Source organism: Dermacentor variabilis, chromosome 2, assembly GCF_050947875.1.
Source record: "Dermacentor variabilis isolate Ectoservices chromosome 2, ASM5094787v1, whole genome shotgun sequence".
NCBI classification, from domain to species: domain Eukaryota; kingdom Metazoa; phylum Arthropoda; class Arachnida; order Ixodida; family Ixodidae; genus Dermacentor; species Dermacentor variabilis.
In genome coordinates this window covers 58354216-58379311 of record NC_134569.1, presented here as the reverse complement: position 1 = coordinate 58379311, position 25096 = coordinate 58354216, and the positions used below count along the sequence as shown (strand labels likewise).

The 25096-nt window shown below is 46.0% G+C and overlaps 1 protein-coding gene across 1 annotated transcript; it reads right to left on the bottom strand.

Moving 5' to 3' along the window:
• Positions 1 to 22780: 22780 nt before the first annotated feature.
• LOC142570323 (endothelin-converting enzyme 2-like) lies at positions 22781 to 24514 on the bottom strand. Its single transcript, XM_075678714.1, has one exon. The coding sequence runs from the start codon at positions 24512 to 24514 to the stop codon at positions 22781 to 22783; it is 1734 nt and encodes a 577-aa protein (XP_075534829.1).
• Between the last annotated feature and the right edge of the window lie 582 nt (positions 24515 to 25096).

The following is a 25096-nucleotide window of genomic DNA, read 5'->3' as shown; positions in this document are numbered from 1 at the left end:
CCTGGGGGACACCAGAAAGCACTTCTAACGGAGGGGACAAGCACTCGTTCACACGCACAACCTGCCTGCGATTGTGTAGGTAGGCTTCAATCCATATTAGAATAGTATCATTTATCCCTGCTTTATGTAACTTGAAAAGTAATTAATTGTGTGAAACTTTGTCGAAGGCTTTCGCAAAGTCTACGCAGATGACGTCAATTTGCTCTTGGGCGTCTATAGTTGAAGTAAAATCATCAATAGTTTCTATGAGCTGGGTCACTGTGGACTGTCCCTTTCGGAAACCATGTTGTTGCTCATAAAAAAAAATCGTTATTTTCAAGAAAAAGGAGAATATGCTTACTTATGATATTCTGTAAGACTTTACAACAGATGCTAGTCAGGGAAACCGGGCGATAGTTATTTATTAGCAATCGGTTACCACTTTTAAAAGCTTAAAAACAGGAGTTATGACTGCGCAACGTCAGTCTTGTGGCAACGAGTGAGTTTGCAATGACTTCACAAAGATTATATGTAAGAAAAATGACACCCACTCCGCGTATCGCTTTAGAAATTGAGTTGGTATTCCATCCGGCCCACTAGTACATCGGGCTCCTTTATGCATGTGGTTCGAAAACCAGAAGAAACAGTTGCACTCATAGCCAAAGTGATGTGCAAAGGCCGGTCTCTAGGCTTTTCTATGCGCGAAATATTCCTGCCTGAAGACGTCGGAACCCTCTTCGGAAGATGCACTCCTTCAGCAGGACACGGAATTAGGATCCTAAAGATTCTACGTGCCGAATTGCTGCGGCAAGCGCGACTTCTCTGGGCTCACCTCCGCGCACAAACACACTGTACCTACGAGCCTAGTGTGGCGAATAACCAAGTTCACAGGTACTCGGCTCTGACACATCAGGTCACGGAATACCTGTGGCAACATCAGCTGAGGCAGCTCCGGGCAGAACGCTCCAAGAAGCGGCACATCTCATCGAGGCACACAAATAGCAAGGTCCACATCCCCGAAGGACTGACCCTGTCAGAAAAAGTGCGTCAAGTCTTGAAGCGAGGACCAAAGTTCAAAGCCGGAACTACTCTCTGTCGTGCGGCAGATGTCCAGACGTGCACCGGAAGACGAAGGCAAGAGGATGAACTCTGAAGGCATGGCTGCCCTAAACAAACGTAAGCTTCAACGTTCGAAGTTACCTGTGAAACGCGTTGTTTCGTACCCAGTTGAAAATGCACTGTCTGTTGTACTTGCTGACAAAGAGGGCTTTGCATTATTTTCACATGGTGCAACAACAAAAAAGCTAATGAAGTAATAACAGACGTGTTCAATGAACAAAAAAAAACTTCACTGGAGAAATTTAAGAGTACAGCCGTTGCGACATGCCGGGACATGAACTTAGATAAAGTATTGAAAGGAAAAAGCAAGAATGACAGTCTCGATGTATCTTTTAGCGCGACAACGCGCGAAGAAGGTGTCCCGTTCAGGGTAACAGTATCGGAGAACGGCACATGGCAGAAGTCCATTGCAGTCTATTCATTAGACAAGTTTAACTTACTCGACATTTAAGGTTTGCTCATCACAAAAAATTCAGAGGAAGTTTTAGCCTTTGTAGGCCAAGTGTAGCACAGGACTAAATGCCTTCTCAGCAGATGTGAAAGACATGTATTGTTCTTTGCTGCAAAATGAATTATTAAGTTGTGTTCAATCATGTATAGATGAATTTGGGGGCGCATGATATAGTACAAAAGCCGGCACAACCATTGAATATATTTGGAACTTTTAGACCTGTACATGAAGTCAACATTTGTGCAAAGAAACAACATTCCGTACCTTCAAAAACAAGGGGTTTGTATAGGATCCTGCTTAGCACCTGTTTTAAGCAACCTATACTTAGCTAAGCTAGATAGAGACCTGTTCTTACGTGTCAATGAAACAAAAGATGTTAAAATATTTAGATTTGTTGATTATTTTTTAGTGTTTGTTAATGTAAGCTAGACAATTTTGACACAGAGTGTTCAGCTGTTAGTAACTTTATGCGCGAGTGCCTTTGTCCACTGAAAGTTGCGTTCGAAGTGCCCGTAGAATGAAAGACCGAGTTTCATGTTAAATTTACCTTCAGTGATGACCTAACATGATAGTCCTACAGTCCCAGGACAAATAAACCGATGATGCCATATCATTCAACCCATTCTTAATTGGTAAAAATAGGAATTGCGGAAATGCGTTTTACTAACGCACTTACTAAATCATGCCATCATTGCACTGACGAAGCGTTCACACAACAGGCCACGCGCCTACATGATGCAGGTTATCCCGGTCAAGTTCTAGTACCAGTTGTTGAAGGAATACTGAGGCAAGCGCAGCAATCTGGGACATCTGAACGTGCGGAAGGAAATAGTAACCGTGAGAAAAAAATACCAACATTTATACCCTATATCCCATGGTTGTCGCAAATTACGGCAGAAATTCTTTCTGCCGCAATTTAATACGCGAAGCCTTTCTGTCGCAAAGCTTCACCTATAAAAAGCAGAAATAAAAACGTTTAAAAAAAGAAAATTACCCGCCAAGGTAACACTGATGTGGTTTTTCTGCACCTAACAAGCTAATCAGCTTGTGCAGGAAAACAACACCAGAAAAGAAAGCAAATGCTCCTAGCTGCCAAGTTAAACACAGCAAAAAGTTTAGAGATCGTAAGACTTCGATTATATATGGTATACCCTTATCGCGTGCAAAGTATTACGTCGGACAGCCGGGCAGATGAATTATGATAGGCTGCGCGAACACAAAAGTAATGTCGACAAAGTTGCATCAGATGGGTTTCTCTCCCTTCATAGTAAGCGGCAGAGTGCTTCCCTCTCTTCGAATCAACAACCATTGCTGGTAGAAGTGAGTGCGAACTTACTAGACTTGTAATAGAAGCTGAGCACATTGATGTCATGGGGCATTCCTGTATCAGTAAACCGTCATTGGCTCTCTCTGAAAAAGAACTGAAATTTTTGCGCATGGCTTAAGATATCACTTGGAAAAGTGTTTCGCTTTGAATGTTTATCTATTCACGTGGCTGTGACTCATGTTGGCTGAGTTTATAAGTGCGACCTGGTTTTCGATAATAAGCATCGTTGGAAGTTAGCGCCGTGTGTGTCCCTGTGTATCTTAATTTGTCCTGCCTTTTAATGGCGCTACCGTGCACCCATTCAAGATGCGTTACCAACAAGCTCACATTGCAGCCCTCGTGAACTTTGTTGGTTTGTTTGTTTGTTAATATAAATGTGGCTTTACCTCCACATTTCAGCCACATGTTTCTTTTTTTTTTTTTGCCGTGTTGGGCTGCTGGGCACGAGGTCGCGGGATCGAATCCCGGCCACGGCGGCCGCATTTCGATGGGTGCGAAATGCGAAAACACCCGTGTATATAGATTTATTTTTTTTTATTTTTATTTTCGTGATTCATCATTAGTACAGAAGGAGGTCCCGGAGTTACAAGAACTGTCAGGGGGACCTCCTATTAGTAATTTAACATTGCATGAATTAATACATTTTGGCAACATAGCAGCGACAGACATCAGAAAACGCGAAGTTAATGAAAAAAATAAACAATTACAAAAGGTTGCTTGCAATAATTGAAGTTCAAAACAAGCAAATGAAAACGATACAGCGTATGAATAAATAAATATGTAGTATTTGACACGTTATGGAACATAGGAATGACACATGTCAAAGAACACGGGGTTAATATAACAGATAATTAGAAATAAATATATGCTTACAATACGCAAAGTACAAATGTTATATAGACTATGCGACAAAAACTTTGAAATGCCTAAGAAAGGAGAAAAAAAGAAGACAAAGTAACATATAGAATAACCAATAAATAAAGGCTGTCGATACAATAGGTAAGTACAGAACCATTGAAAACTGGGAAATAGATTTGTACACAATATATACTTATAGTAATGAATCAGTAGCCAGTAGTGTCGTTAGTAAGTATTTCTTCGTCTCTCTCCTGAATGTTAATGTTGTGCGGCAGGCTTTAATATGGGATGGTATATTGCTCCAGTATTTAATGGCCGTAAAAAGGGAAGTAAACATTCCATAATTAGTGTTTATTCGAGGAAGTAAAAAAAGGAAGTAAAAAAGTGGTTTTGACACGTAAAGCCCCATAATTTCATTTTTTAACATTTTTTCCTGTCCGAATGTGCCCGTCACAAAGCAAAGTGGATCATAAAAGACTACAGCTTCCTCTCTGTCTGGCGATATAAAGCGTAATATTAGATACCTGCAAAATGTAATAGCAAGGCTAATATTAGTGACGGCGTAAGCAAGACGCCCATCCTAACTTCTTTATAGTCAACAAACCTTAAACCCTTAAACAACGTGAGCATGGTCCGGTTCGTGCCCCTGAATTAAGCCGAACTGCTTGGCCTCGATAAACATAAACAGCGTTAGTTCCTGTTACCACGCACGCCTGCTTAACATGGGCCTGGTTTTTCTTTTAATGAGCCGAGGCGGATGGCGGATTTGCACGTGCCGTCTTTCCGTACGCTCAACGTTTGAGGTCACACGATCAAGCACGCGCGTCTGCTCTTCTGCCACGGCTTTGCATGGCTATCCGCGCTGCTTAGCGCATACGCGGCCCATGCGCCGCATGGTGGAGATAACGTACTGCGGGTGCGAACTCTGGGCGAGCAGAGATGGCTGGTGAGTTCATGCTCGCTGTGTTTCCGTGCGTCTTATGTTGAGGGTGGCGTAATTCTAAGCTTCCGAGACGCGGTGAAGCGAGATGCTGCACGAAGCGTTCCCTCCCCACTGCCGGCGCTCTTCATTACGCCAGCGTTGGGAACTAAAGCTCGTAGTGATCGAGGGAGATCTGCTCATCTTCGCCCGTGCGCCTGTGACACCACGCTTGTTAATTTAGTTAGTAAGCGAATGTTTACTGCAGTTTAGACGACTGACAAAACTACGAACCTTACTTGGTCTATCTGTCAATATTTTGCCATCACTACCAATGCTTGAACTTTCTCTCGAAACTGCGGCTTCTTTTTCTTTTATTATCTGGCCTTCGCGAATACGCTTTCATACATCAACAATTCCCCGAGAACTTTGTTCACTGAGGACACCATTGAAAATTCTCCCACTACATGCGTGTTATCGTTTTATCTTTGTGATAAGACGCCTAAACGGTCTGTGCTCCCAGTCGTGAAATGTGTTAATTCCTGTTTCTTTCTTCTCTGACCAAATCTGTTTGTTTTACAGAGCAAGAATTGTGGCCTAGAGGTAAGTTCTTCTAGTACAAGCATACTGCGGGGAACTTAAGGAATTTAGCAATGCGTTGCTGTCCCGCTGCTCGAGATGTTACCTAATGTTCCATGCGGCGTAAATGAAAAAAAAACACTGTCAGTGCAACACTCAGTATGTAACATACTACATTCTGGTGTTTCTGTCATAACATGCACTTTCGCGTTCGCGTTCTTCAAGCACACACTCCCGTTGTATTAATACGAATGGCCATGCCGCTTGAGGTTCCTGTGTCGTGCACTCGTTTACTTGGATGTGAGCACACAACATTCGTGTCTGTCCTTTCATTGTCTTTCCGTAAGCAACTTGAAACCTTTGTTCTCTGCATGCAGAATGTGCTAGCGGAAACCGACATCTTTCCTTCTGCCCCTTCATTCAAGCCCAGTTCAAGCGGTCGGAGTTACTTGTGTACGCAGCTCGCTGTACTGTTTCTGCTGTAAACACCACCTCAGGCAGTGTTTTCATCGGACTGTCTCTCAGGAAAGCACACTTAACGCTCAGCCGAAGGACCCGAAAGTTCGCTCATTCATCATTAAAAAGTTCTAGAAGATAACGCCGTCCAGAATATACCGACGTTAAGGCTTACGCTCTTAGACAAAGGTACACCCTTTGGGGTGTATATCTGCCACGCAACAATAATCGTCATCTGCCTTGCTTGCGTTTTCCTTTCTTGAAAATGCCGCGCCCGCTAATTTCCGATCGGGAATGCTGTATCATGCTGATAACGCGCATGCCGTTCGTTACTTGGAAGTACCGGGATCGCCGCGTTAAAGAAAGGAAATGCGGACAAGAGAGATGACGTTTATCGTTGTGTGGCAAGATACGACCCAAAGGGTGTAATTTTGTTTTAGAGTGTAACCAGCAAATCACCGAGACATAAAAAGGCTTCTAGTACCTAAGACACGAAAGCGTAAAAACAAATTATTAGAATGCGCCACGACTGTAGAACAGCGTTAAGCAATCCCTCAGTGCGCGTCGGTGGTTCTATAAGCACTGGTATGTGGGACATTCTTGCAAAAGAGCCTACACTCCAAGAATAAAGTTTACACCCTTTGAGTCGTATCTTACCACACAAGAATAAACGTCATCTGTCTTGTGCGCATTTTCTTTTTTTTAACGCTGCGAGCCCGGTACTTCCCAGTAACGAACGGCATGCGCGTTATCAGCATGACATAGCACTGCCGACAGGAAAGTAGCGGGAGTGGCGTTCTCGAGAGAGGAAACGCAAGCAAGGCAGATGAAGATTATTTTTATGTGGCAGATATACACACCAAAGGGTGTAAACTTTCTTTAGAGTGTACGTGCTTGGCCACAGTACGCAAAATAAAAACAAAGTAAACATGACGTGCTTGTGCAGGTTTACCGTGCGTGCCTTTCCGTTCAAGGGTGTCTGCGCCTCGCCACTATTTGGGCGCTGCTAACTGCGAGGCGTGCGCATAAACCAAAACGCAGTGCCCCGATCTTCCGGAAAAAACATCATGGCCGCTGATAGTGTCCGCATTGTGTCGCCGACGCCGGCTGGTTCCTGTCCCACATCTCCCGGCTGCCGTCGTGCTCCTCGCTGCTGCCTCCCCGCCATCTGAAAGCCACAAGCGGTTCGGGACGAAGAGTTCTTGGATCGCGTATTTGGAATGCAAATGCAGGGGTCTCTCTGAAAACTGTGTTTCGGCAGTCACTGCGTCTTCGAGTTTTGCAAGCCGCTTTGGGCGCCGGATACGCGAAACGAATATCGCTATTCGAAGAGGCCAGCAAAGCTTTTTGATTCGAGCTTCCGGTGCAGACAAAGGGGCTGAATTCTCGAGGCGTAGAGGCTTCAAAAACAAAAAAAAACGAGATAGCTGCATCGCGAATGCGCTTTCGCTAATCACGCTTTCGATAAAGTTTGAATATGCAATTCACCTCGTGATACTCGTGCAGCTGATTGGCATAAGGTAATGCAAACGAATACGAAGTAAATGAGACTCGGGTAACAGCATCAGAAATTTTGATAGCATTGTGTGAAAAAAATAAAAAAATGACAATAAATTTACGGGGATAGAAGCGTGGGTTCGTATTTGATTATATATTTAAATCTTCTTTTGTAATAAAATATTTTTACGACATGAAATTCGTCTTCCTTAAAGTGCTATCAATGTGTGTTTACCTACTCTGACTAGGTAGGTATCTCCCATGGCGCTCCCAGTTATCATTGCAGCGAAGGGATGCAAAGAAAAATAACATTAAAAACAACAAAGACCCACGCTTCTTTCTTTCCCTTGAATATTAAGCATCGAGCTTTGCCGAGCTGGAGCTCGTGAAAGTTCGCGCTTCTGCTCTCTACTGTAAGCATGCCGAGTCACGCGAAACATTCGCACCTGGCCATTTCCAGATCTAGGAGTCTCGGGCGCTCTCTCCTTGTGATAAGCGATCGGTGATGTCACGACGAAGGTTCTTTTTTTTGGGGGGGTTTTACGTGCCAAAACCACTTTCTGATTATGAGGCACGCCGTAGTGGAAGACTCCGGAAATTTTGACCACCTGGGGTTCTTTAACGTGCACCTAAATCTAAGCACACGGGTGTTTTCGCATTTCGCCCCCATCGAAATGCGGCCGCCGTGGCCGGGATTCGATCCCGCGACCTCGTGCTCAGCAGCCCAACACCATAGCCACGAACGTTTTTCGCATTCCGGCCATTTTGCTTCCACCACTCGGTAGGCTGTGCTTATTGCGCTGCTGTCGCTTCCGCGATGAGAACAGATATGATAAAATTAACTTATGGGGCTTTACGTGCCGAAACCACTCTCTGATTATGAGGCACACCGTAGTGGAGACTCCGGAAATTTCGACCACCTGGGCCTCCTTAACGTGCACCTAAATGTGGCCGGGATTCGATCCCGCGATCTCGTGCTCAGCAGCCCAACACCATAGCCACTGAACAACCACGGTGGGTGACAGATATGATAGTTTTGCGAACTTCATCGATTGGGTTAACTCAAGGGGAAAACTAGATTTTTTTGAAAATTGCCACTAAAGCTTATAACAAATCACCGGGTTTAGCAAGATTCACAAGAATAGTGTAACACTGTCACACTGATCGTAATATAGTTACCATTTATATTTATCTACCGCTTCGGACGCTCGCATATAGATCTAAACAAAATTTATATGGCTGTTCTCGGTGTGCAAACTTAGAGCCAAGATTGGTGCCGACAGAGGAAAACACACAGTATCAAACGTGTTACTTTAAATAACTTCACGTTGAACCACTTTTTTCCCAGTACTGCGGGCCTTTTGGAGACGGAAATATTAAGCACGTTATCTCGGAAGCTTTTCTTCAGCGATGCTGTAAGGGCTACTTTCCCCACTACCGTGTCCACGTGTAGAAAAAAACTATCATCATCAGCATTGGCTGCAGTGTCGTCGTCTTCTTGCGCAGCTGGCTCGTTGGCGCCCCTCGACGCTACCGCACGAACGCGCTCGTGTCATTGTTCCCGCGTTCGGCGATACTAATTAATTAACAAATAATTAATTAAGAGAACAACGACGTAACCAATAATTGAGACAGACTTTAATGAACCGTCGGGATTTACCCAGTGATAAACACCGGGCCGCACGTTTCACCTTCGCTGGTACGTTAACCATCTGTACGGAGTGCTTAGGCTGACAGGTTTTTTTTTTATTATTAATAAATGCAACGAACTTTTCACAAATTGCCTAATCATATATCTGCGTTTTACATCTATTTGAATAGGTATACCGGAGTTGGCGCTCGACATATATCTTCCGCTTACGCTTTATGCGAAAGTGCGTTAACTCGCCCGAACTTCTAATAAGTGTGCTTGCTCTGTGAGGAGTTTGATAGTCCCTTGCGATATTACATATTATGATACGACATTACAATGTGGATACACTAAGGGCCGGCACGAACCATGCAGGACCGCCACCAACAGGCCACCCAACGTAGTTCACACCTACGCAAAACGGTGCGGACTAGTCCGTGCCCCCCAGAAATCCGAGCTCCTACTCATCCAGAGAAGCGACGCGACGTTGCGATGGACATAAACATCTCACTTAACGAACATAGTATATTCCCTACTTCAATCATTAAGCTCCTGGGCATGACCTTCCAATAAAATTGCAAAAACAAACAGCTCATCAAAAGCTAGACGCAACGACATCCAAAATAGTAAGAATACTCAAAAGGATTGCCAATCAGAAACACGGCATGAATGAACATGTCACGATACGTTTGGTACAAGTCTTCGTCGTCTCTCAGAAAACCTACCATCGCTCCCTGCCCCATCCTTCTGGATGGTGGAACGGCGGGAGATAAACACAATCATCTAAAAGACCTGCAAACAAGCCCTAGTTCTACCGCTCTCTGCTACTAGACGCCACGTACTGCAACGTCTACGCTACGCCTCCCCCCCCCCTCCTTCACAAGCCACTGACGCGATGGCTGACATTCCACTGTACATTAGATGAAGACTGCGAATACCCCCGCTTCCACGGAACATGAATCCGGAAGACAAGCCTGAAGCTAAACACTCGAGAAACGGTACGGAGACATTAGCACACGGTGTATACGGACGCTGTGGACTACGCGCGCGCATGTACCAAAACTGCAATCATCACCGCATCCACTGCACTTATAACGAGCCTCGCTGCAACAAATTTCACTACCCTCGAAGCGTAAGCGGCAGCTATGGCGTTAGCCATCGCTCAGACAAAATCTGAGGCCATCATCGCTGATCCTCGAGCGGCGTGCCGTATACTTACTTGACCGGAAGAATCTCCAAGGCTGCACTGCCCAGAATGCCCCTCACAGAAACCTATCACTACTTTGGGTGCCTGCCAATTCGTTAATCTTGTGGTAATCGAGCGGCCCACGTCTACACTCGAGATCTTGCAAACCGGGCGCCATTGGAGGATGACGACCGAGCAGCCGACTCTCTCACTAATTTCACTGCCATCATTAAGCACTACATGCCATCCCGACGCGCATATCCGTCGGGAGCCGTCACGCTGTCGAAAGGGTAAGAAGACGTCAACTACAAACACGTCGCCACCCTTCCCGAGGCTAAACGTTACCCATCCCCACTCTATGCACTCCCCTGTGCAGACACTGGCGCCAACTTTATATCACGTGGTCTGGGAACGTCCGAATAATACAGACCTGGATCCAATACCCAGTCCTACCAACGAGCAGTGGAAGAGTTAACTTGCCAAGCTCAAGCCTGAGTAGTCAGCTATTGCTGACAGAAAGGGCGAAGACGGCGGGCAGAAGTAACGGAGCCCTGGACGAGGGACCCCAGCCACCACCCAGCTCTTATTCAATTTATTAAAGCATTCGCTCTTCCTCTAGTAAGTCTGAGGATCTTTAATTCTGATCAAACTTTGTCGCTCTGCAACCACGGGCTGTAATTTGTCTGTCATAGTACACGCCGCAATCTGCCCTGTCTTTGGATAGTCCTGATGTGACGTTGTTCTTATGCGCTTGTCCTGTCGCCACATCCTCTGCGACATTCCCAGGGATATTGTATGGTCAGGTACCCGCTGAAACGTTACGGTGCGATTTTCTTCAGCTGCTGTCGGAAGTTCTTTAAGGATAACGAAACGTAAGAGCTTAGCAAAAGGCGAAATGCGATGAGAGGGTAACACACCACAAGCGCTCATGTTTTGCTTGTGTTGTGCGTCACTTTGTTTGGCTTTCGTCATTTGTCGCGCTTTAAGTTTCGTTACTGTAATGCAATACCTACTAGCCCACCCATCCATCCTAGTTCTTTTAGAGTTTCGTGGACTAAAGCTGTGTTCTGCCAACGGTTGATGTTCCTATGAAGAAGCGACGATAACGCTCCCTGAGAATCGCATAGGGTGACCCATTTTCTCCTTTATTGTACGGAACTTAGCTACCATAGCATATAATTTTCTAAATTTCTACTGCGGTTGGGGATATCGTATGAGACAGATTAAATTCTTGTGTTCAGTTCCATTCTCGAACGAAAAAATCAACCGTAGAAGAACTTGTTTTCTAAGGATCATCTGTAGACGCTCGAATCTAACCACGGTATCGGAACCTCCGGAACCGGAGAGGGGGGAGGGGGAAGTGGTAGCGAGTGCCTCCACAAGTTTCATTTCAAATAGGGCACTGCCCGCCCCAATCCCACCTCCAGAGCCGACCCGTCTTTAATGAAGTAATTAAGCACGGTTACAAAAATAGATGTTTGTAAGCGAACGGAGCCATCACCAACTCCCTAGCTTTCACCTCGGCGCTCAGAATACACCTCCGGTGCCCCAGTCACTATAGCAATGAATTCAAACGTGTGAAATATACCCACGTTGACCAACTGCATGAGCCTTGCATGCGTAATTTTCTTTTATACGACAAGGATATGCGCAGAATTGAGCACTGGACAGTATGGACCTCGACACACAGAGGCGACGGCGGGTGATGTCGGAACCGAATTGCGACAGCCGCAAGGCAAACATGGGGAGAGGCTTGCGACACAGAACGCAACGTGCGGCGCAATGTGACGTCGTCGAGAATATAAACGCGCTTCCTGGACCGAGATTCATTTCTGCAGATGGTTGCGCCCGTGGAGGTTGGAAGGGTTGAGAGTGAGAAGCGGCGCGCAAGCCCAGATCAAGCGCGATAACTTGAAAGGACAGCAGAGGACCGGGCGTGTTGACCACGGCCACGCAGAGTGGCAAATTGAATTCCACTGAGACAATAAACTAGCTGCTTAGGCCCCATCGGGAAACAGTGAGAAGAGCATGGCTCCTTCTAAGGCGTTCGAACGCTCCGTTGCGCAAATGGTATTCGCGGTTGGCGACGAGTGAATTCATTGTGCTTTAGAACAGATGTACAAAAGCTTTTTTTTTTCTTTTCCTTCCCTTTTTAAATGCGCACGGCATTTCGAGCTTAGGAACCAAGGCTGAGCGTATTCATCCGATCGCAAGAATTTTTAACAGCTGTCAAAGGACAAAGGAAAAGAAAGACCAATGCCCCGGGGGTGTGAAAGCAACTAAAAAAAAAAGGCTTCGCGCCAGTTTTTGCTACCGGGGCAGCATGCCGCCAAGGTAAAAGCAGAAGCTCTCAATCAGACCGATGTATAGAGAGCGGCAGCTGGGGCCCTCTGTGTTTCACGGACAGATCCAGATCTGCAAAATTCCACAGCACTTCCCACAGCAAAGCGAAAAGTGGGGTATTTCGCTACAGGAGGTGATCTCAAAAGCGAGTAGCTGAAGAAGTCGTCGTTAAATGTTGAGGCAAAGTAGGAAAATGTTCATCGTATATAACCGGTCTCTTGTAGCAAACTAACTGCCTTCTATCCTCTTGTCACGCACTTATCGGCAGAGCTGCTTTTCTTTGAAGTGGTTTATTATCTTTAGGAGTCGTCCCGTCCTTTAAGTGCGAAAAGATCTTCAACCGTACAGGAAAGAACTATACCAATGCGCTCGCATTTTTGTTTCATAGCGTGGGACGAAAGATTGTGCCACTGGAAATTAATTAGCACGAGAGTTTCAGGCCCCATAGCGGTTCAATGGGGGTCCTAGAATAACGCCGCTGCATCACTCCTATATTTGATTTGTTTGCTTTATGTAAATCAATCCAGACAGGTGTTTAAAAATAAAGGCACTTTTCTCTCCTGACCTTTTCCCGTTTTGCTAGTCTTGCTGGCCCGAATTCCCCGGAATGAATTGCAAACACGTTCCATACGCCAATAAAAACGTCTAAAGGGGCACTGTTTGATTAGCAGCATTTCTAATACACTTGGCTGCTCAGGTTCTCCACACACACAGAAAACAAAAAGAGTTAACAATGATCTCTGGCAGCTGTCAGCCAAGCCATTCTGCGTTTCTGGGAATGCACCTAAACAACCTAAGCACATTCTGTCCTCGACGGCGCTCCCGGAAAGAAAGAAGGAAAAACTGTATTTCTTTGCGGCAGTTACGTTCGCGGCTAAGGACCTATAGCGTGCCTAACAAAAGCGTTCGATCCGCCTCTCTCCGCAGGCTCCATTTCTCTTCCCGTGTGTGATGTGCGTGCGTTCGAGCGTATGTGCATGCGTCGCGACTTTCGTACGACGTCTGCTGTTTCTGCGTGTTGTTTTTATCATCCCTCCCAGAGTGACTCACGCGCAGCCCTGTTCGTAAGCCTCTATCTCCTTCCTTTTCTACTGAGAAAAGAGTGCGTTGACAGAGTTAAGATCTCGCGGCCCTTAAACGTGGCCGAGCTCCACGCCAGTGGAGACTCTGAGGTGGCGGAGTGTGGATTGAACAGCTGCGCTCTTGGTGTGCCGCAGGCTATGCACTGCTGCAGCCGGGAGCCCTGCTTCTTTCCTTGGTAAGGGCCCTGCGTAGGCCCAATCCAATGAACCCCCCCCCCCCCCTCCATCTCGGTTTGTCAAGAGAGCTGCGAAATTTGCGGAGTACACCGTCTAAGATATCGGCGAAAAAAGAAAAGAAAAAAGGCAGGCAGAAGCGTATCATTTCAAAGCGGCGCTGGACGAGACATACGAGACATGCAAACCTCGTTGTGGTTGGTGCCGCCATATTCTCGTTGAGTGGGCCAGAAAAACGAATTAACAAACTGTTAATGTGTTTCACTGAGAAAGTACACAGCCTCACAAAATATTCCCTGGTATTCTGAGTGCTTCTTTCCTCTCTCTCTCTCTCTCTCGGTTTCTTTTTTTTTTCTTTTGTTGGACTAGCAGACTCAGTTACAGAAAGTCAATATTCGCCATTTATGCGGCTCTGCCTTTGTCTTTTTTTTTATTCATTTACATGCCGAAAGCTGTTGCACTCCACTGGAAAGAGCGATGCTGCACATTGTTGAGTCGCCGGTATAAATGCTAGTGGCAATACGGTGCCCCATAAATGTTTCGTGTTTTGCGCGGCGCGCACATTCCAGCTGCGGCCAGTTTCGGAGGCGCGAATCAGCGAATCGTTCGCGTTGCTTACTATGACATTCTTCCACTTTCTTCAGCGCCGCCTCACACACATTCAATCGCATAGTTACCAAATGGACATAATTAATCCGCTTACGTGTAGCCGCATCTGTACTTCGCCAACAGATGTGCCCTTTGTGGCTTTGTTCTCTACGAAATTACGTGGTGAAACCTCAACCGGTACCTAAATATCTTCTCTGCAACACACAGCGCATAATTCATTTATTAAAACGAGCCTCTTTATGTCTTCTTTCTCGGTGCTTGGTGCGTATACGCTCTGTCGGCTTCTTGCCGAGCAAGGGCAAGAATGATCCTGGTGATAGTTCGGTAGTAAACGTGGCTTATCCAAGGGATGGCGTAATGAAAAGCGGGTAGATCCCGAAGAATCTGTCATCGGTGGTCGCGAGGGTTGAGTGACGGGGGTTTCCGAATCGTAGTGTGACTGCTGTGCTGCAAAACACGTTGCGGAACATAAAAAAATTTTACATTTAATTACCCGCTTCACGAAAGCTTCGCTTCACACAGATTCCAAAATGTGTGATGGATTTGTGCATTTTTTGTTTACTTTATCTTTTACTTTGTCCCCTGCGCTCGAGGTTGCTGTTGCTTGTGAGCTTACATGGATTCATCCTTGTCAAAAAATAAGAGGGGAAGAGGGGGGGGGGGTTCATTAGCAGTCGTTGTTGCACATGACGCCACACGAGCCACTAGCTAAGGAAGGCGCGGATCTCTAAAGGCCACTGAGAAGGACACGCGGTTATCTGCACAAATATCAGTCTTATTTTGGGCGTACAGAGGCGTTACACTTCGTTCAAACGTTATTAATGCCCAGCCGGATGGCTCTCACCATATTCGGAAAATGTTGCAAAGTTGCAACAGCTCCCATTTGGCAAAGCTACATAGTGTACGTTGGGCTTGCGTAGCCAGAAATGTCTGTTTGCCTTTGTAGAAGAGATTTATTATGAACAATAATGTCTTTGACGAAGTTGTAGGAGTTGTTAAGACTTAACCTGGTTTTATTTGAACGAGATAGTTCATGGTTAAGATGCCACAGACAGCCTAACTTGTGTGAGTGCCTAAGTACATACCTATAAAACTTGGGCGCGTGTTTGCCTAAAGGAAACGGGAGATAAGTTTTCCGCTGACTTTACACAAATAAGAGATGCGCTCTGCTCGCACGTTCACTAAGTACAACGCATAGTGTCTGGATGAGATGGGTGAGATGCAACTTCGCATCGTTAATTGCGAAGTTGCAAAGTCGACCGCGAACACGAAATTTAGTTTCCGAAATATAATGAAAAATACGAGCGGAGGGGGAGAAAGTGAAGAGGGAGTATGTGTCAGTGGAACACGACTTCAGATCACCGGTCTATTTCGCAATTTGTCAGCCTAAGGCGGTCACGAACGACTTGATGCAGCAGTAACGAAGAACAACCGCAGGTTAGCTAGGCGTATCTCGAGCATATTGTAGACAACTTTACGCACGGGGCCGGTTCTGACTGCCGCACCGAGTTCGAACTCTCGCTCCTTGCGCACCCTATGAATAAACTCCTTCACAATTGGCGAGGGGGCGGAGTACGACTCCGTCAATGCTGGAACTTCGAAGCCGAACCCTTCAACCATCGCGGCCCACGCCGGACGAGCTAGCCCAGCCTTCTTGAACCATGCCTGATTGGCCGGCACTTCTTCGTTGTATATGATACGCTCGAGATACGCCTGACTAACCGGTGGTTCTTCATTACACAGCGTATAAGAATAGAGAACATTTTTCAGTCTCGCCAAAGATTGGTAAAGTGTGCCTTCGCGCTGTTATCGTCTGATTTCGCATTGGTAGAAGACGCGCAGTTATTACACTTCGGTTGCGGCGAAACGCTAATATAATTTGTCTTGTCTTGTATCCCAAACGCCAACTTGGAACCATTCGTTTTTCACACTCATTGCTGTCTTAGTATAGTTATCTTGTCTTGGTCCTGTCTCGTCTCCAAATACTAGCTCATACCCACTACGGGGGATTGGCCAAGAAGCAGGCGGTTTCAAGTATGTTTATTAGAATTGAAACAAATAAGCAAATTTTCATAGCAGAGCGTGGGTTAACGAAATATAATTTAGAAATTAGAAAAAAAATGATGTTAAGAATCTTGAGATAAAATAATTTACCATATAGAAGTGAAATAGTAGGAATCTTCGTCGTTGTTGTTGTTCATTATTATGACTATGAGGATGACTTCCGAGACAGAAAAAAAGGCTCTTTAGTAAAAACAGGCGAGGGTTGCCAGGCGGCAAGCCTAGCATGCTTCTCCAGCCGAAAATGATGAGAAATGAATTAATACGTGCATTGCATGTGGCAGACACACAAGATACGCAAAACTCACCCCAAACGCAAAAATGACGCTGATCCAACGCCACTATTGAAATCATTGGGAAGCGCAGCTTTGTTGAAGCACTTGATTATATGCTATACGACTGTTCATCTTCCGCACAGTGTTTTGCAGCATCGCGATTACGTGCTTGCCCGACAAGACGGCCAGACACGGAGGCCCCCCCCACCACCACACCACCACAAAACAGCGGATGACGCAGACTTCGGGATGCGCGTTTACCGAAGCTCTCCGCTTCGATATGACGATAATCTTTATTGGCATCCCCTTCGAGAGGGCGAACTATATATATATATATATATATATATATATATATATATATATATATATATATATATATATATATATATATATATATATATATATATATATATATCCACTTTGTATCAGAGCGCTTCTGGAAAGTGGACACTTCCTACGAGCTTCGCCATGTGAATACCTGTGCATTCCAATTTGATGTACTGAGTTGTTTCCAGACTTTTGCTGCAACATACAGGTGCCCCCCTATCTTTGGAATATTAGCTCGAATACGGTTTCCTTTTTTTTTTTTTTTTTTTGTCCTCGGGCAGCCAGCTCGGGCCTCAAGTAGCAAGGCACTGTCCTTTCTGTCATTCTACAGATCTTCCCTTCTGGTTTCTTTCTTGCCGCGTTTGGACATTTCCATGGTCTTTTTTTTTTCCCAACCTTTGCATATAATTTACCGTATCTGCTTCCGGCGACAGCGGCACCGCCGCGTGGAAATGACGGGAAGCTCACCACACCTCGAATCTAGGCACGTGTAGAAGAGTGTACTAGAATATTCGAGTACACTCTAAAGACACATTTCCACCTTGGGAATCAGGCGCCATCTAGGTACCTCGTGTGCTCATTTGGTATGAAAATATCTTCATGGTCGGCCCACTTAACCATTGCGTTAGCTGCAGAATCGGCCCATATTTCTCCGCAAGAAACCGACGTGAAACCGACGTCACGTGAAACCGCGGGAATGAAAGAACAGGAAGTTTTGCTTCAACAAATGAATTGTACTCGTGACGACGTATATTTGCGGCAAAGAGAATGTTTAGCAACTGCTCGTTGTTTCTCTGCGTAATTCCGTGAAGAATAGACTTGGCATCAGGCACGTCTCCAAGGTAGTACAGATAGAAATACATATAAGACAACTCGTCATGTGCAGTGCTGTCATGTGGGCGATCGATTCGACAAGACAACAACAGCAGCCGTTGTTCGCAATGCCAGCAAAGTCCGCGATTGTTCGCACAGAAAGCTTCGCTCTGAAACTAGTTGGAGTGCCTTCTATGAGACCAGTGTCTCTCCTAAAAGCTGAAAGCGCCTTCGTAGCGCGCGATGCACATGCGGTGCTAATCCGTGGTTTCGGTACATTCGGTAGCTCAAAGCGCGAGTCCTGAGATAAATTCACTGGAGACGTTATAGCAAACTTTTCTAGTGTTATAAGTGCGTTGGCCCTGGCACTGCTGCATACCTAGACGACTTGGTGACGAACTTTTCTGCGATAAGAATAACAAAGAGGGTGACGAAATGGTGCTATGACGTGCGAGAAGCTGCAGTAAGAAAATTCTGGCATGTCTATCGCTAAATAAATGACTTAGGAATTTGGAATGGCCCCTCGTGTCACCACTTTAGTGACAGTTTAGTAGAAAGTTTACCTGAGACGCGTGTCAGCACACAGCCGTTGGCATTGGTTTTCGCTTCCTCGTGTGCCGGTTGACCTATAAAGTGCTGGCAACAAACAAAATGATGCCTATATTGTCGTGGCGTACTGGCTTCTCGTGCAACCTCTTGTGACTTCCGTCACTGTGTAGCTGTTTTTACCACTGCAGATGCTGTTTTGTTCGGTTCTGACTTTGTTTTAGTTGCGAAACCCAAATTTTCGCTGGCTATCAAGTCGCAAACAACGCTCACAGTATCGTTGGAAGTAAACGAGGCTGGATGTTCCCATTTCTTCTTCCAGGAGCGATACGCTGCGCCCACTCGTGTGGCCCTGGCCAGCAGCTTTAGTCTTCTCAAGGCAAAGCTGAAGGCCACGAGAAAGCTATCACTGCGCAGCCGATGCCGTGGCTACAGTCAACACCCTTTCAACCCTTCTAGGATAGCCGGGGAAACGCCAATTGCTCGGCACTTCCGAAGACCCTCTCGGGATTTTTCTGTTTATAGAGCGGATTAAGCCTCACAAAAGCATTAGTCGAGGCGCATCGTCGGCGCCAGTAAACAGGAAGGCCTTCCGAAGCCAGACAAACGTCACTGGCGCTCCGCTGATTCCTTTCTGCTCCAGCTCTGCTTGCGCTTGGGCGCTGTTTACTGCGGCCATTTGTTTTGCTTTCCATCAAGTTATTCTACTGCTATAACAGTTAGGTGTGCGCGCGCACGCGCGCAAGCACACACACACACAAGTAGCACAGCCTGAAATTCGAACTCGCAACACACGCAGTGCAAGTGCCGGTATGTTGTGCAAGACAACTCGGGCTAACCACATTTCAGGAATTGAAATGCTATAGAATATGTCTAACATCAACGATTCCAAAAAACACGAGAGCTTGTACGCACGCACGCAGACACGCGCGTACGTTTGCATGCGTGCGTACAAGTTCTTTGTTTTTGATTCGTCGATGTTAGAGAGATTATGACATTTTAATTTTTGAGATGTAGTAACCCGCGCTGTCTTCTTCAGAATACGGCCACGTACGTACCCTGCTTGGGTTGAGAGTTCGAATTTCAGATTGTGCTGTCTTTGTTTTTGCGCTTTGTGGGTGTATGTTCGTAAATTGTGTGTGGCGTCACACACCACCTAAGCGTTATCTGAGAGGAAGTGTTTAATGAAATTCAAAGAACTTCACTGGTGTATATGCAAGCTCCTACATCCTGCTCTGAAGGGGATCGGGGACAAAAATGCCCTAGGAGGGGTAGGTGTGAAAAAGAAAGAAAAAGGCAGAAAATATATCATCATGGGGTGTACGCTGAAGACAAAGGGGATGGTGTTCATCTAGATAGGTTAGAGATTGTTAATTAAGTCAGTGTCTTGAAAGAATAAAAATGAAACAAACTTAAAGGTTTGCGTACGTTCTTTAAAAGGGATAGGAACAAAAAAAGCATAAAATCATAGGACCTGGTATCATTTCTGGAGTGGTGATTCTTGCGAAGCAGACCCCCTTTTACTAGAATAAAATTTTTTTATCTAAATTCTTTATCTCGATTTGCATGTGAATGCCACAACTACAGACCCGTTTTTATTAGACAAATCATTACTCTCCTTCTCCCTGACGTTATACGAGTAGTGTACAAGCACATTAAATATTTCGTTCCAGGCTGCAAGTTCATAGTGATGTAAAAAAAATGATAGGTGTCCCTAATCTTTGATTCAGGTGTCTATTAAGTGGCACTCACGCTTCGGCGTTGGTGTTCGTTAGGTTGAGCGAGCGAACGTCTTTCCCCTGGCACGATATGTGGACGAGGAGCGAGAGAGGGCGAGGAGGAAGCGCAGCGGGCGCCAACAGGCGGGGCGTAGCCCCCTAGGGAGTGGTGGACGAATCGCACCTAGCGCACCTTCTCCGGTGCTGACGTCAGTGCGTGTAACGAGCGCGCGCGCGCTGCTGATGCGAGCAAGCGAGCGAGCGAGCAGGTGCGCACCGGGAGAGGAAAAGCGAGAGAGGAGGAAGTGACGTCACATCCACTCTGCTATGCAGATATTCAGTCAATGCAGGCAACCGTTTTTCATTAATTAGCCAGTTAAATATCATGCCATCTTGTGTGTGACGTCATTACTTCCTTTTTTTTACTTCCTAGTTTCCAGGAATTTCGCGAAAGTAGTGCTCATGTGACGGGTCTCTAAAGTCTACGATTCTGTGCTTTGGTGTGCGGTAACCAGTGATTTCTAATTCTAATTATTCGAAACGTTTCAGTAACTCAACTTGTAACTCAACTTATGCTGTGATATTATATCTATAATAAAACCTATGAGTTTCGTGATGTACTATCTCTTTATTTTCTTCTGACTTACACTGAATTTCGTTTGCAGTCGTGTCAGGAGGTTAACCGTAAGTGCTGCGAAAGAAACAGTGTTGCTCGAAGCTCGTGCCACTAAAAAATTATTGAGCACGCTCTGAGACTCCTGATATCGATATTTGGTTTCTTGAGGCAAACAAACGATGCACCTCTACTTCTTCACAGCTAACGTGCTGCTTAGCCAAGAAGCTTGCGCATGTTTTCCAGCTACATGTATTGACATAATTTATAATTTGCATACAGCTTCCGCGCGCAACAAACACAAGTGCGTAAGAAAATTGCGTTAGCTCCTTCTTCCGTTAGTGCAAGAGACCGGGTGTGCTTGAACGAGATGCAATGAGCCGTCCGCGCAGAAACGCAGGTTGTGACCGTTTAAGGAGAACGTGTGGCACAAGGTTAAAATGGGCGAAATAAATATGAGGAGGCAGAAAAGGTGTCCGACTCGCAACTAATTTGACTCCAGGAAGCACCCAGTATATGAGCACAGTAGATAAATGCGCATGTGGAATAATGGTGACAATATAGTTGAAATCGCAAGACAGCTATCACAAGCCAGAGAAATTATGAGCAAACGGAATCTAAAATTTGAAATTCGATTATGTCAAGTGAAACCGACGGAACGGTAAGGCAGGAATCATTGTTGTTGTTGTTGTTGTTGTTGTTGTTGTTGTTGTTGTTGTTGTTGTTGTTGTTGTTGTTGTTGTTGTTGTTGTTGTTGTTGTTGTTGTTGTTGTTGTTGTTGTTGTTGTTGTTGTTGTTGTTGTTGTTTATTCGAAATGCTGCTATCAGTACTCGAGCAAATGCATCCAAGCTCTTTCTTAGCAGTGACGTGTTCTCGAACTACGGCCGTTTCCTGTTCGCGTACTTCTCACCTCATAAAAGAAAAAGAAAAAAAAGGAAAGCATATGCCGAAAAAGGACTAGTATTTATCGACACGTGTAAGCACTCAGCCCGTTTCATCTGCTCTATGCAATGACATTCTTTTTTTCAGAAAGGCGATAAATTCCTAAGCACGAAGCGGAGTTTCCATTTCTTCTAAAATGAAACAGAAGTGATCCTTATTTCAAACAGCTTACTTCATGTAATGCTTCCCAGAGCAGTTCACACTAAACGTCATCCGCTAAGTCTCCGTTACGAAAGAGACTCCTATTAGGCAAGATGGGAGGAGAACATTTTAAGAGCACGATTCTAAAATGTGCCTACCACCAAAGCAACGGCGCTAGCTTGATGCAATCCGTCCGCATGCCGTCCGTTCCTGAATGTATTGCTGCAACTTTCGTGCAGATATGTAACTTCTGGGGCATTCGCAAATGAAGGGAACCGAAAGCGTTTCTGTTGCAAAATATACGTGCAAAAGAAAAGAAGAAACAAGAACGAGTTAGGGAGCTGGGCTACTGCGTTGTGCTGCCTGGCAAGTAGAGATATGGCTGCATTTTAGTTTGTTATAATGAGAAGCTAATAACTTGGAGAGCAGTTGCTGGAGCGCGCATTCTTCTCATAGTGGATCAGACATTCTTTTGTGTGCATAGAGAGATAAGTGCTTGCTTGCGGGCAAGCCGCTGTGGCACGCGCATGCTTCAATTTCTCGCTCAAGCACCATGAATATTCCACTTCTGGTCTTCTCGAGGATACACAATCACACAAAGTGAAAGTTACGGGCAGCACTTTGTATTACATTACCTGCGTAATTTGTGACAGGGTAATGCGCTAAAACGGCAACAGAAGAATGAAAGACATTAAAAAGACTAATCAACGCCATGAAGTCTAATTGACAAGGACTGTGAGCGTGTGCGACACGCTCACAGTTCCAATTCCAAATTCCAGTTAGAAGCAGCGAAAGAAATACGTTTATCTAGAGAACTCCGGGTATACAAACACGTCACAATCGCTTCGACCACACATGATGCGAGGCATAAGGCAGCCAAGCCGACGCAATAGGCAGTTCAAATAACGAAGCACTATATATACTATAGCTGCTTCAATGCCAACCCTCATCCTCTTCCGCACACACTCTTTCCATACATTGCTGAGATCACCATTCATTAATGTTCAAGTACAAACCATTTTAACGTTGTCTAATCATCGTAAAATAATCTCAACAAGAAACTAAAAAGTTTCCACCAGCTATAACAAATTATTTGATCCTACATGAAAAGAAACCCGAAGGAGCCATTTCATTTTACAGTACGCACTTTTTCTTAGCGTTCATTGGAGATCCCAGGCGACAACCGTACGCATCAGCGAAGTCGTTGGCATTACGAAGGGCCGTGACCCAGTCTTGTCCGGCTTTCGAGCGCGTTCTGCCTAATTGTGCCTTCATTTCACACGCCTCCAACATGATGTTGACAAAGAATAGCTGATGCTTGGAGAGGACCTTGTCGCCACCGAGGCGCAACATCTCAGCTTTGCCCCTGGTTCTCTTGCGAAAAAGGGCGTAGGCGAAGTGGACTGCCAGAATGTCACGCATTCTCCTATATTGAGGCATCGGCTGCCCAGCATAGTCGCCTGTTGTACACATCTCGGCGCTGAGCAACCGCGCTTTGCTTTGCTTGGACAGCCAGGGCTGACTGTTGTTTGTCGTGGCTGCGGCGTGATCAAATATCAAATCGAGGATGCATTCCGTAAGGCGGGGGCCGGCGCGTGAGAACAACTGCTCTTCGTCAACGCTGCCACCGTAGCCATGGGTGATATTGAAAGCGAGCAGTGGAACATAAATTGCCGGCGGTGTGAGCTCGGTCCAGCAGTTTGTGGTGAACATAGGTCGTGCCCAGCGCTGCGACGAACTGCGTGCAAGCGACGCCAACAAAGTGTGCTCCTGGCTTTCCACATAGTACTGAAGGCCGCTTCTGTTGACCGTAGGAGGAAGACCAAGAATGTAATTTTTCAGTAGGGCGGCGTCGTTGATCCACTCTGGACGGAGGATACGGAGATTAGTCGTGGACAGAAAACCTCGAGTCGCTTGTTCTGAGTCGGCGTCGAAGTATGGTGATGTGTTTATTTCATGCAGGATTCCTTGGAACAGTTCTAGAGTAACACTTGAAAGTAATGCAGGAGATGCAATCACCTTAAATTCTTCGAGCACAGAAACGAGAACCAGAGGGGACAGCGCCTTCTCTGCCGTGCGGACACAAAGCTGCCAGCGGAGCACGTCACGTTGACGCTTGCCGTAAAGCAGAGTGCTCTTGAAATCGACTATTTCAGTATGAGGCAGGAAGGGCGATGTCTCGGCTATCAGTCGAATACCGAGATAGTTCATGACTGTGTGGGCTTCCGTCTCCTGGACAAGACTGAGTATGTCTTTTACCAAGAAGGGAAACTGCAAGACCACCTCAGATCCCGGGCCACTAAAATGAACGTTTTCAACTCCTCGAAGGAGCTCGACAAAAAAATCCTGAAGCTCCAACGATGTGTTTAAGGCTTCCAGAAGAGGTCTTCTACCTCCTGTCAGAGCGACCTGATGAACAAGCTTCTCTAAGTCGCTCGCAAACTTCACTACGCTGAGGGCATGCATGGGTGGCAGGTATTCCTTCTTGAGAACTTTAAGCGCACAGAACATCGCTTCGGTGTACAAGCGAACCGCGTCGTTAATATCAACATTGTCGCTGCGTGTCAAGATTTCTGGAAGCTCCACTGACAGGAAATCTCGACCAACATCCTTCACCGGGTGAGCAGCAACACCAACGGAAAAAAGAGCGTTGGCTCCGCTCTTTCGCAGCACTTTGGCAGCCACCTCCCAGACAGACTTACTGCTTCGAACCGGCGGAGTGAGCGGGAATCCCTCTAGCGACACGTCGAACATCAGCTCTAGGAGCGAGTCCCAGCCTTCATCGTCGGTCCGCGTGATGCTTGTGCATTCGCCGTAGAGGTGTCTGATGGGTCGAAGGCTGTCCGACTCCAGAGACTTGTTATTCATCATTGAATGCACTCTGCTTTCAAGAAACGCAGCGTAGTCATCATCAAAGGTTTGTGGGAAACTTGTAGGCGTCGATGCGGTGTACTGACTTGTCCAGCGGTCACACACAAAGGCATAAAAGTCGACGCAAGGGTCGACGCGGTCCCACGAAAGAAGATTTCTCAAGTAGAATGCGTCTCGTAGGCAGCCAGATGTGACGCAGACAGCAGAAGCCAAGCGCCTGGCTTTATGCCGGCGTGATGGGTCCATCGGTAGCAGTAGGTAGGCCCCAGCAAGTGTGAAGGTCAACAGGAGGCAAATGGCGAGGGGGTATAAAAGACACTCTTTCAAATATATTTTTCCCTTTTGCACTAGTCTGACGTCCTCCTCCCCCACGTTTCTCGTCTGCGCATTGTTCAGATCTTCAGGTCGCAGGTCTTCAGCCTCCGAATATTCCCACGTTTTGTTCTTGTAGCTGCTGCGCACCACCGTTTCTGCCTTCCCCCAGGAGGTTCCGAGCGAGTTAGTTGGCTGCAAATTTTTCGCTGAGTTGAAAGAGCAGCCGCCGTCGGTTCCGTCAAACTTTTCTTTCCCTTTCTGCGG